At 35.2% G+C, this 13,547-nt stretch overlaps 1 protein-coding gene across 1 annotated transcript in view; it reads left to right on the plus strand.

Annotated features, from left to right (window-relative positions):
• Positions 1-13,547, plus strand: part of dikar (CECR2 histone acetyl-lysine reader dikar) — a 45,732-nt gene that overhangs the window by 14,110 nt on the left and 18,075 nt on the right. Inside the window, exons 3-5 of the mRNA XM_089649916.1 lie at positions 9,061-9,186; positions 10,606-10,811; positions 12,731-13,069. Of these exons, the coding sequence (XP_089506042.1) occupies positions 9,061-9,186; positions 10,606-10,811; positions 12,731-13,069 (671 nt within the window). The remainder of the gene's footprint in view (positions 1-9,060; positions 9,187-10,605; positions 10,812-12,730; positions 13,070-13,547) is intronic.

A 13,547-nucleotide genomic window follows, 5' to 3' on the forward strand; every position in this document is an offset into this window, starting at 1 on the left:
CTTTTATAACCTTAATTTTAATTGTGAAGTCACGAATAGTGTTTTGTATCTGTAGTCTAAACTGACGTCTTCTGCACCGTGTGACGCTCTGCCGTAGCTCTCTTGTTTTATGTGCCTCTGCGGTTTCGTAAATACCTAATAGGTCCTTGTTTTGTGATTATCTCTTCTTCAAGGTCACCATCTCTTTGCAAGTGGATCTCCTCCTGATGCATATCCGGATCCGGTTCTTCACTGTCCTCTTCAAACAAACCCAAAATATTTACGGTGGAACGTGCGGCAATTCCATCTCGTCTCTCCTCAGACACAGTCCGTTCTCTGTCAGGCATCTTCCGCGGGTCAAGCACATGTCTTGGTATGCCATCTACTTCGATGTTGTTGACTGAAGTAAGTCCTGTCACCCTTCCATGCACGATGTGCATCTCCCATCTACTGGTTTAACCGCAAGAAGATCGCCCACTTAGAGCTCAGTCAATACTTCCTCTTCTATATTCACTTGCGCAGAAGGGTGTCTCCACGAGTGTGAAGTGTGAACTATACTAGACAGCGCAATACCTCGATCATCCTGACTTTTTGCAGCCAAAGATTGTACCGAAACACTGCCTGCAGGGGATCGCTTCCACTTCTGGCTGCAGTTCTCTTTATTGTTTGATGATGTCGTTCAACTATACCGTTTCCAGCTGGTCGGTATGCCGCGCAAAATCTTTGACGAACATTCCATCTCTTACACTTATCTGTAACACTGTAGGAACAAAATGCAGTACCATTGTCCATGAGAACTACTTTGGGCGGGCCTCTTTCCCGAAACACTTCTTCCAAATGTCTGATAATCGAAGCTGCATTATCTGACTCGATTTCCCGCCACACGGCAAATCTACTTGGACCGCAATCGATAAATGTGAGTAAACATTTCCTACCGAAATGAGTAACATCAACTGCCAAGCGACTCCAGGTTGTCACAACATTAAGATTACCCGCTTCATGGGATGATGGTGGAGGGTCAATTGTCCTGCATTGTACGCAGGAACGCACGCATCTATCGACGTCCTTTCTTCTCGCCTCGGGATCGACCAGCCGGGCAAGATGAAGCGTTCACTTTACTCCAAAGTGATGATGAGCATGAAGAGTTTCTTCGCTTAAAGCACATGTTTGCTCACCAGTTCCACTTTCAAGTATCTCCCGCCTATCTTCACACTCTGAGGAGTCTCTTTCACAACGTTTCCTGTCATGGCTACTCTTTGCCCGGGTCTTGCAAACCCTAGTAAGTACATCAGTTTTATTTCTACAGGACAACAAGGGTGATCGACAATGTCAGATCAAATTCTTCTACAATCTCCTTCATCAACTCCAAGCGTCACTTAACGATCATCTCTGACACGACTACTCCCGGTCAGTGTAGATCTCACCCAGCACAAAACCGTCGCCGAATCTGTAATGATCTCCAGAGTTTGAAGATTTCACTTGAGAGTCAGATTTAATCCCTTAAGGAAGGAAAAGTACCAGCATTTACAAGACTTAAAACAGACATTAGAAAAGGATTACCACTCCTTTAACGATAACCTTCCGCATCATTAAAATCATTAAACTGCATCTAAATAGACTGCCTCGACATACACATACATTGTTGTGTTTTATTTTGTGAATGTAAAATTCCTATCTCCCAAATTTTCCGCTAGGTTGTTCATAAAACTGTTTGCAGAAAAGTATGTATCTTTTGTAAAATACGTATCTCCATTCTCGGTTTTTACGTAAACTTCCTAACTCCGATTTGAAATAGAAAGCCTTAACTTACAAAAGTTTAATGATTGAAAATAAATTTCCAAATATATTATATGTTCGAAACATAAATAAAAAGAATAAGCCGTCTTTCATTTTTTTTCACTACGAGGTTTTTTGTGCCTCCTGTAAAATTTTACATTTGGGAGTTACGCATTCTACGAATTAATGCGACGATATATTAGAAGACTCAATTTTTTTTTAATTTTTGTAATAGTAATTAATTCATTTACCACATTTACCACTGGTATTTCATTAGAAAGAGACATGAGTTGGAAAATTCACACTTTTATTACAAAAATGAAAAGTCACTATTTTTTTATTCATATGAGTTGAAACATGTTAAACAGACAATATAATTCATATTATTAGACAATTCAATTACGAATACACTGGTATATAATATATGTACTAAAAATCAAGTAAAACAAACACTTACGCCATTTTAACAAGCGTGCTTTCGAGAACAAACTTTTGTTAACTTGAAAATAAAGAATAATGTAATTTAGACGCTTACATAATCGGCCATAGGATGTCGATTTGAGAAGTGTTTAGATAAAATGGGAAAGTATTATATCAGCTTTCTACTAACGCAAACTGTTATAATATGCCAAAAACCGCTCAAGTGAAAAGTTAGATGGGATTTCTTATGAAAAAATGGTTGTTTGATGACTTCCATGACCGATCGGTTAAGATGTTTGACTTCAGATCCAATAATTAAGGTTTCGATATCCTGGGTGCGGAATTAAAATTTATTTTATTTTCACAAATTTTTTTGACATGAAATTAAAATAAAATAATATATCGCGTATTTGCCGCACATTACACAGAGTGGTAGATAATCTCAATATCGCCCTAGTGACAGACCGACCTTTAGAATCGAAACATTGCTTGAAATGGTATTTGTCAAGTTTAGTGACCAAATCTAAATAGCCAGGTACATTCCAACCATCCTCTTCACCATCTCCTTCCCCTCCCAATCCCTCCTTAAGCCTCATAACATAACCTAAATGTGGATGCCGAGCAGTTGGGACACTTCTGTGGTATTCACATAAACATACTGACAGAATTTTCTCAGTCGAGAAGATAATATTATGTATCTTGTAGTGAATCACTTGCCGTGATTGAATGTGCTATTATTGGTTGAATGAACCATCTGACCTTTCATCCAATTGAACCATCATGATCATCTCGGTGGTGCATTAGTTTCTTATCTTGTCTTGACTGATTTTTCCTGCATTTTGCAGTGATTGATTCCAATTGCTTTTTAAATTTTTTATTCACGATAACTCAACACACCTTTAAAAAGTGATATAAAGTCATTAAAAGCGATGAAAAAAAACTAGCACATAAACCTAACCTACGTAACCTAATTAATCTAGTTTTTGTTTAATCCCTTTCATGATTTTATACATCTTTTTAAAGGTGTGTTAAATTGTCATTTTGATGTGTTATATCCGGTCACCGTGTCTGGAAATGTACAAGTTTTCCTTTCGTTGTATGTTTTTCTTTTTGTTTACATTATTTAACTTACTTATTTTACTTACTTACTTATTTTACTTACTTACTTATTTTACTTACTTACTTATTTTACTTACTTACTTATTTTACTTACTTACTTATTTTACTTACTTACTTATTTTACTTACTTACTTATTTTACTTACTTACTTATTTTACTTACTTACTTATTTTACTTACTTATTTTATTTACTTGAGTCTTAATCCTTCAGGCTAATTGGTCGCTTTTGGGAACAACTCATATGGTCTCACAGAAATCCTTGTGTCTTCCTTACCGTTGTAGTTAGAAATATGACCTTAACCACTCAGAACATTAGAACGTCAAAAGACGTAAATATGATAATAGCGGTCAAGACATTAGAATGTCTTTTCACGTAACGCGCAAGATTTTACAAAAATCGATTTATTTCCATCACTAGTATACGGATTGCCATGATTTAAAAAACAGAGTATCGATAATGAATAACGCTACGCGTCTGTATTCAAGAATGTAGTATGTAATGATGGAACGTAGAGGTGCATTATCTAAGCCGATTGAATCTGTCATCTTGTTCGTTCATAATTTATTGCGTTTCTAAATAATTTATTAAAAATATTTTAGTTTGGACGGTTAATATTTTGAGGTGACTAATAGTTTTTAATTATATTTCTTCAATAAATAGAGTGTTATTTCTTTATGATACTCAGAAAAAAATACATTTTTCACGGCTTTGAAATAATGGTAAGCGATTTTTACATATTTTTGTCGTTTTCATAAAATGTATATTTAGAAACGCAAATATTTACGTATAACAACACAATGCGATAGTGGATTTCATAATCTTTTTCAAAACATTTTTTAGAATGAGGCTACGTTTCCCGAAACGTGAGTTATGAAGCTTTTAGCAAAACTCGACAGCTCTCAAAGGAACACATAGTAAATAAAAGTCTTTGTCTGAGAGGTTAAAGGTGTTACAAAGAGAAAATACCAAGCTTTGTATTGAAATCTTGATGTTAACACCACAAAACAATGAAAAGGTGCACCGTTATGAAACCAACGCTATCGACCACAATTTGAAAAAAACTTATGAGGCTTTTTAATTAATTATTTTTATACGAAACACCATAAAAGTGAGGTGACAAAAACTTTTGCAATATATTTGTTTAATTAAATAAGTGTGTTTTTGTATATTTTTTCATTATCAGTAATTTTAGTTTGAAAAACGTAAAGACAGCATCTTATTTTTATGTTTGCATTCTTTTTAATATGTCAGAAAACATATTTTTATTTCTAATAATAGAATATGAGAGTGTATTTCACCACGTTTCAAAAACAGTTTTTAGTTTTCGGTTTAAATGCTCCGAACGTCTAACAAAATGTGGCTGAGGCCTAAAGAGTTATGGCCTCTGCCATCTTGACTGTTATATTTCTTAAAAATGCTGTCAGAAAGGCAGATAATTTGTGTGCATTTCCGCTTCTCAATAAAATCCAAATAAATGGAATATTTCTGAAAGTATCCAAAAAATAAATATTGTTTTTGAAAAGTGATGACATACACTTTTATGATTATAACTAACCCATTGAAGGCCGGAGCATAAAACAGGAAAATATTTTTTGAGCCTTGAGCCAGAATAAAAAAATAGTTTTATTAGCCTAAGCGATGCCAATTATGTTTCTCATACATTTTTCATCAAAGACCCATCGGCATTCCACTGATTAAACACATAATTTTTGAAGTGTTAAAATTTTGAATTCTTGCATAAAAATGTTTTAAACATGGCTAATCTTACGATTTTTCGTCGAAACACTAAACTATTTTACTAGACAGATGTATTTTAAACATTATGGCCACCTCATTTTTCTATTATTCTGTTGTTAACTTCTATATTTGAATATAAAGCTTGTTGTTTTTCTTTCTAATACCATTTAGTTCATATTTCTAACTATGTGTACGAACACAAAGAACGCGTGTTTTGGATTTCAGATTACCAGCACTCAGTGCCTGAGTCCGCCGGAGAAGATAGGCGCCGAGTTGTGGACACGTAGAACGCCGGTAAAATCCGTGCCATTTGCGCGGTAGCCTGATAGCAGCTGTCAGTTTTAACAAAATGTCAAGCTCGTCGGAAGAAGATTTTTTACTTTTGTAGAATTCTTTCTTGAAATTAAGAAATAAAACAATTGGTATTCATCCAATTAATAGTAGTAGAAAAAGTCATGATGAATATCATCACTTGTTTAGTGAGCGGCGGATGAGGAAAGATTTTTAAAATTTACCTTATTTCACTCGTGACATTTGAGGTTATTATAAAATTTTCTCAGTTCGTACTTTTGTTCGTACCGTTTTCATTCATATCCTTACTGATTTCTTTCCAGCACTTGTCAACAACATTTCTGTTGCTATGTAAACTGTTTCTTTTATCCCAGATCGGCGATTTGTTAAAAACAGCAGCAATTAGTAAGTCGCTCATTTTGACAGGACTTGTTTATGTTTTGACACTAGCTTCCAAAACAAGCTTCACTAACCGGCCGCACCGGCGAGCCGGAATTAAGAATTCATTCCGGTAAAGCTTCTCGGCGGGCCAGCGCGCGGACACAAATCTGAACCTGCCTTCACTATGTGCGTTCTCACACGTTTAGATACAAACATTCTTGTCAGCGCGCCTGCGCCAGTCGGCCGCTTACTCGCCGGCTTATCTGAAAGCCGAAACACGCGTTCTTTGTGTTCGTACACTATGACGGTAAGGGAGACCGTATGAGCAATTCCTAAAAGTGAAAAAATTGTAATAGCTATTTGTTCCCAAAACCGAACAAATTATCCTGAGGAGTTAATACAATTATTATTGAAAAAAATCTTCAATCATGTCCTATTCTATAAAAAAATCTGTGGCGGTGAAGCACATCTGTCTGATATGTGCTCTCTGGCTGGATCTGGATGAACTCATTAAATTCATTATATTATGTTAAAATTAATAATACATCTCCACTCTGTTCCAGAGTGAAACATATTGATTTTGTCAGAAATCAATCACCATTTCAGAATCAAAGCGGCTTTTTTTTGTTTTTGTTTTTATACATTGTAACTGGTTATAACGAGCATGAGGGGAAGGACTAAATTTGCTCCTTGTAGCCATTATATTAATCGTTATATCTAAACTAGGTTTTTTTAAAGTTGTACATACCTACCTACTTCCTCTACTATCAATATATTCGCAAAAGTACAGTATATTTTCAAAATACAAGTAGGTATCTTATTAAAAAAATAATTAGAAAAATACACTTTTCTTAGTCAAATTTGTTATCAATGCTTGTTTTAAAGATGCTACTCAATTTCCTCTTCAAAATAATCAACCCATTATAACTATCTTCACCTGGTTCAAGGTTTCTAAGTAAAATATCACTAAATTGTCTATCTTATTATCACTAGCTTGTGCATACTGTGCCTACCGCTTGTAAAATCGCACTTGTCATAAATAACTAGCTAGTTTTGGTTTTCAGCTGTAAAATTTTAGTACATTTTATTCATGTTAATTTCATACGGCCTACATGGCTGTAGAGAAAAATCTGAATGTTTGGGGTAATTCTTGAAAACCCTGGCTGAGAACAATTTGGTAATTTTATTTTGGCTATATTATGCTGTATTTCCTAAATGGAAACAAATTGAAGAACCGGTTTGCATAACACGAAATTCAAAAAAATCAACAGAAACCTTAACTCTTGAATATCGCTGTCAACCCCCTCCACTTCAACGAAAACAAAAAAAAATCCACTTGTAGGTCGCGACCTGTTCGAAAAATAGGCAAAGCAGCCCCTCTCAAAAATTTACCGCCTGCAGGTGGTAAATCTAGGAACTCGTAACTAGGTACCTTCATAAACATATTTATTGGTTTTTAAAACAAAATTGACGATGAGTTGTAATACAAAAGAAGACGTAAAAATTGGAACAAAATTTGCAAAGCTCGAACTTCGCATGACTTTCGCAGATTTTATGATAAGTTTACATTGTGCCCGATGGATAGCATTGGTTCACATTAGTCGACAATCTTACACAGACCGCCAACATTTAGAGCAGCCTGCCGCTTTAGCTTGAACACATTTTTATTTATTGTTTTGTGTTTAGTTCATTAAATTTAATTAAATCAACTTTAATAATATAATTATTATATTTGATTTTAATTAAATTTTTATGAACACATTTTCATACAAATTAGATCATGTTGGTTGCATAGTGCGTTCCTAGCCTTACAATGCAATCTACAGGTAAATGGACATCTTTGCCAAAGTTTGAGAGCATATACTCTCACAATATTTGTGGGTTTGGCCTGTTTCACCACATCGTTTGTTATTCATTCCCATTTCTTCATTCTACATTCAATTAAATAGTAAGTAAGTCAGATTTCATAATTAATTGTAGGCGAGTAAGATTAAATTTATATTTAAATATTATATATTTTTGGAAAAAATACAGTTTTTACATAAATTTAGACCAACATTGAAAAAATTTTTACACATTTCACATTTCTGATATAGAATCCGTTACTTTTACTTCCATTCCGTGACTATGTGTATTAAAACCCTTTTTAGGGGCCTTTAAATAAGAATTGTACATAAAATGATATTCAATTTAACACTGTTATACAGTTTTTTTATTTTATTTTCTTCTTCTCCTCTTCTTGCTTCTTCTTGGCTCACTTGCCTATTTTTACTTCCCCTTGCCTCTTCTTGCTTCGTCTTGGATAATCTTGGCATTTCTTGCCTCTTCTTGGTTCGTCTTTGATAATCTTGACATTTCCTGGCTCTTCTTGTTTCTTCTTGCATATTCTTCTTGAATAGACTGTGCAAACTAAGGACACTCCTCTGAAATACAAAGAAGGTCGATTCCAAAACTAGTTAATTGAGCTAAATACAACAGGATGGGATAAAATTCGACTCAAATTATTTAAGATAATGAAGAAAAAAAAGTTATTTTTTTCTTTGGTTATCTTGTGAACGTCAGTGGGGGAAGGAATTTCGAGAAGTTTAAAATGTATTCAAAAGGTAGAGTTCATTGAGTTGTTTTTGTTCTTGAATTAATAACCATTACTACTTCAAAAGTACCCTGTATGCATTTGACAACAAAGCAGGTATATCAACAAAGTAATATTATAGTTTTTTTTAAAGGATTGAGCTGGTGTGAATCTTATAAACAAAATTTCGAAAATGTGAAAGCTATAAATATTAATTTTTTTTGACAAAAACAGTGAAATTAAAAATGAAAACAACTTATCTTTGGCTTTGAGTACTGTCTCAGGATACACTGGTCCATTTTTTGTTTAGTCTATCTCAATAAAACACTTCACACTAGAACTGTTATGGCGTTATTCTCTCAGTTCGTCCCAAACTGGTGACAGATTACACTATAAGTTCAAAGCGTTTTATATAACTCCATATTACAATCCCATACAGACCTGTCACACCTAAAAAGATGATGTGTTATAAGTATGGGCGTGGCGACAATATGCACTGTGTTCTGCTAGCCAGGCTATATTTGAAAATTATGCAACCATAGCATACTCATTCCGCCATAGGCAGGAGAGGGGGTCGGAAAATAATATGGAGTGCTGTAATTATTTGTCATCTTTCAAAGTGACAGATCCCATACAAAGAAATGATATTCCGCTGCAGTTCCCCAATTGATCTGACCCCTTCTCCTGAGATAGCGTCGTGTGTCACCCCAACATATAATACGTATATGCCACGCCCAAATTATATACAGCATACATTTTGCTAACTTTAGTATGTTTGTTGCAGGAATTAGAGGAAGCCCTCCTTACCGATGGAACCGAAGAGTGTGCGAGTTCCCTCCTGACGGAGCTCATTGTGAGGCTCCTATGTGGTTGCCTAGGCAACAATGACATATCTGCCTTCAATTATCAGGTTATTTCTTACTATTTACCAACCACTGTGGTGGATATCAAAATAATGATATTTACAAGAGTTCCCTGACACTTATCTGAACTGCCTAGGTTATTATCTGGAAAGCCTTTTCTATCTTCATAGCCATGCTGACGGCTGTGTCTTACAAATGTCGAAATAGCTAAGGATTATGGGTATGCATAGATCTATTATTATTATCGTAGCAATTTAACGCTTACCAAACCTCATGTCAAAAACCCGTCTGTTGTCTGATTTTGACAAGAAAGAGATCAGTGACTGTCAGTGCAATTTGATGGGAGCACCCTCACCAATAAAGACTCCACTGAAATCAGGGCTGGCAGATTCTTCAACAGTGACCTGCTGCTAATCCTGTACAAACCTCAGGTTATCCAATGATAGACTTTGGGAGCCAGTGGTGGCTGAAGCCCTAAAATACCTATTTGATTATGTGCCTTTTCAGGGCGGTAAATCATAAAAGCAACAATCCATTGTTAACAGACCGATTTCCGTCTCTAATGCGCAGGTGCTTATATATACAAGGTATGCTGAGTCTGTTATTCAAGTTTTTCAATGGAGCCTGCTCAAAGGAGCTAGTGGAGCTGTGCTTCGGTGCACGTACACGAAACTCAACAGACACAAGCGAAACACCTGTTCACAGTTGATGAAAAGTCGGCTTCATAAGAACAGATCTTTTCTCTGCCTCTTGTTGTGTAAGTCAGTTCACATGTGGAACTTGCCACCGGCATCTAATTCTCCTCCTACAATAATCTGGGCCTCTTAACTCTAGGCCTAATTAACCGTTTGGGTGCCAATCGTCGATTTTCGTCGATTCGTGTTTTAGCGAAGATTGCCGATCGTCGATTTCCGTCGATTGCGTCAGTCGTGTTCTGATTCGCGGGTACGTCTGTACGTAAAATTCTCATTTTTTCGAAACGCCTGGACTTCGGGATCCTCCTCCGCGTGATTCTAAACCAATATTCTTTAATAAAACACCAAAAAAATCATCGAAATCCTTGAAAATTCAAAGAATTTATGGGGTTTTAAAAAAATATATAGTTTCATAAAAAATAATGTTTTTTTGGTGGCATTTTACAAGCACCTGTATGAATTTTTTTGGCACTCAAACGGTTAATAAATCCCTACCTTTACCCGCCTCACAACAGTGCCCAAAAGGGTGAGGATATAGTTCCCCTGTCTACACCGTACAGACAGGGGCGCCATTGTGTGGTGTAACATAAAAAAAAAAAAAAAGTTTGTGAAGTCACACAATTTTCCAGTTTTTTAAGAATATAAGTTACTAACTTCTTGACTTGTTAGTTTTTTCAAAACATCTTATATTTATACTTTTTTAAATTAGTCATTTCACTGAAATAGATTTGATCACCATGTTAAAATGTTTCTATATATTTTTGGTTACAGATGTTCTTGAGGCGGCTGTTTCGTCAAAAATGTCAAGAAACAGGTCGTTACAACCCCTTTAACACAGATATCGACTTTCAATTTTTGCCTCTCAGAACAAAAGTTGAAATTCTATATGCCCTGTGTGACTTTCGTCTCGATGCCGACGATGTGTTCGAGTTGTTTAAGAACTTGGAAGCGGAAAGTTTGAGAGTAGAGCCGCTTGGGTTAGTATATATTAAATTTAGTTTCCGCACTACATAAATTTAAACACGGTTTCATGCCAAGAAAATCCACGGTATCAAATTTGTTAACATTTTCGCGATTGGTGGCCGTCGGACTGGACTCGAGACACCAAACCGATGTAGTGTCTACGGATTTTGCCAAGGCTTTTGATCGAGTTGATCATGATATTTTATTACTTAAAATGTTTAAACTTGGCTTCGATCAACTGACACTTATCTTCTTCGCGTCATATCTAAAATCCAGAAGACAATATGTATCTATAAATGAACAGGAATCTAAACAATTCCCCGCCTTGTCAGGTATTCCCCAAGGGTCAAACCTTGGTCCTCTGTTGTTCCTAATACTTATAGACGACATCCAGGTCTGTGTAAAATATAGCAGATGTCTTTTATTTGCGGATGATCTCAAACTTTTGATGGAAATAATATTTTACGAAGACTGCTTAAAAATGCAATCTGACCTTGATGCTATAGCAGATTGGTCAGATAAAAACAAATTAGAATTTAATATAAAAAGATGCGTAACAATGACATATACCCGCTCTCAGAAGCCCGTAGTTTTTGATTACACCATTTAAGAGAAAAAATTATGCCGAGTCAATAGCTATAAAGATCTCGGTATCGTCTTTGATCCCAAACTAACATTCTCGGACCACATATCACGACTTACTACAGCATGCTACAAACTCCTGGGGTTTATCACCAGAACATGTAAACAATTTCACGACCCAGATGCAATGACAGCCATGTTTGATGGCGTCATACGAAGTAAGCTGGAGTATGCTAGTGGTGTGTGGACTCCGCACCAAACTAAGTATATTAATATGCTGGAACAAATCCAGAAAAAATTCCTCAGGTATGTCTATATGCTGATGCGTGGAACTTATCCAAGGTTCATGCACCATGTGGACTTACTTGAGGCAACAAATAGATTTAGCTTGGAAACTAGACGTCATGCAAATCTTGCAATACTTAGTTTTAACATAATCCATAACTATATTGATAGCCCGTTCCTCTTGGAATGCTATGGTTTATACGTGCCCGAAAACTTCAGCCGTAGTCGTCGACACGACTTATTCAAAATACCATACGGCAGAACAGATATTCTAGCACAACATAGCATGACAAGAGGAATGGTGCTATTGAATGAAATCTCAGAAGCACTAGATATATATAATTCTTCTTTAAATAGCCTAAAGTTTTTTTTGTATAATAATTATCTTCATAGGTGTTAAGATTGTCAAATTGAGAATTGTACAGTAATTGGATAATCTATCTGTTGTGCAATAAATTAAAAAAAATTAAAAAAAGATTGTTCTGCTCTTATTATGCCTAATGCGGAATGGCTGTAAAATACCCAACCAAACTGAATAATAATTTTTTTAGATCATAAGACGTAGCAAATATCTAGTACGGGTATGTAATATTTTATTTTTTGTGCTTTAAATTATAAAGTATGGGCCATTAAATATTTCAATTTTTCATGATTTTTTACGTAATTTTGGAAATAAGTGATAAACACAGTGACACGTGATTTTTATATATTAAAATTATTCAGTTTGGTTTGGAATTGTGGCCTGAAATCCAAATTTAAGTTCTGTATGAAAAATGCCATGCAGCTGTTCCTTCTATATTATGTAATTATCCATCACATCATTTCACCACCAGCAAATAGGTGTAGGGGGTTGAATCTCACATATTTGTCATGTGACAACTTCTTGTTACATCCACACTTATGCATCTTCTCGCACAAGCTTATCCTATCTATTATTCTAATCTACTATGTCATACCGGAACATCGCAGACTCCTTTTGTAGTGTTACTGCAGAAGCTCAGTTACATTACATTATATTGAAGCTCTATGAACACTGCATACTTAATTTTGTTTTACACTGTTTTAGATGGGATGACAACTCGTCAGCTTATTGGTATTTTTACGGCACCCGCCTGTATAGGGAGGACTATAAAGTCAAAGGGAAGGGAAGGAAACGAAAAATCAAAGAAGAAGAAAAGAAACGTAAGAAACCCGATGGAACCCCAGAAGAAAATGAAAAGAACGAAAACTCGGAGCGTGTCTGGCAAGTGGTCTGCTTCACAGAATCTGATTGGATCCATCTGACAGAGAAATTTAAAGCAGCTACCACTAAACCTGAGAAAGACTTGTTTGGATCCTTATCGGAAAACTTCCTCCCGGAAATACCGAGGCTCTTCCAGGAAAAAGAAAGGTTGCAAAGAAAAAGGTATTGAATTAATTTCTTTCTTTTCCTTAAAAATAACCAAAAAAATTGCGTATGTTATTTATGTATGTATAAATTATTACATTTTTGGAGAAATTTGAACATATTATTAAAAAAAAAACTCTCTTTGGCTGCTATTATTGACTTTAATTTTGTGATATATTTATCCACCTTTTGCCATCTAAGGTCGTAATTCTTTGAACTTTATGAATTACTTAATTTTGTAAATTTTTTATTCTGTATTTATTCATATTTCTTCAGATATATTGGTTTCTGCGTTGAGCTGATATTGAGCGAACTTTTATTATTGTAATTTGCGATTAAAATAAATTGACAGGTTTATTATTGTGGTGTATGATTATCATAACTGTGTGGTAAAAGCCTTTGCCAAAAAATACTTTATTTTGGCAGAGACCTTTGCTACTGCTTATGTGTTGCGGTGATTTCTGTGTCTTTGTTTTATTTGCATTTGGTCTGTCAG

Source organism: Hesperophylax consimilis, chromosome 31 (genome assembly GCF_061612785.1).
Source record: "Hesperophylax consimilis isolate HC1 chromosome 31, BYU_Hcon_1.0, whole genome shotgun sequence".
NCBI classification, from domain to species: domain Eukaryota; kingdom Metazoa; phylum Arthropoda; class Insecta; order Trichoptera; family Limnephilidae; genus Hesperophylax; species Hesperophylax consimilis.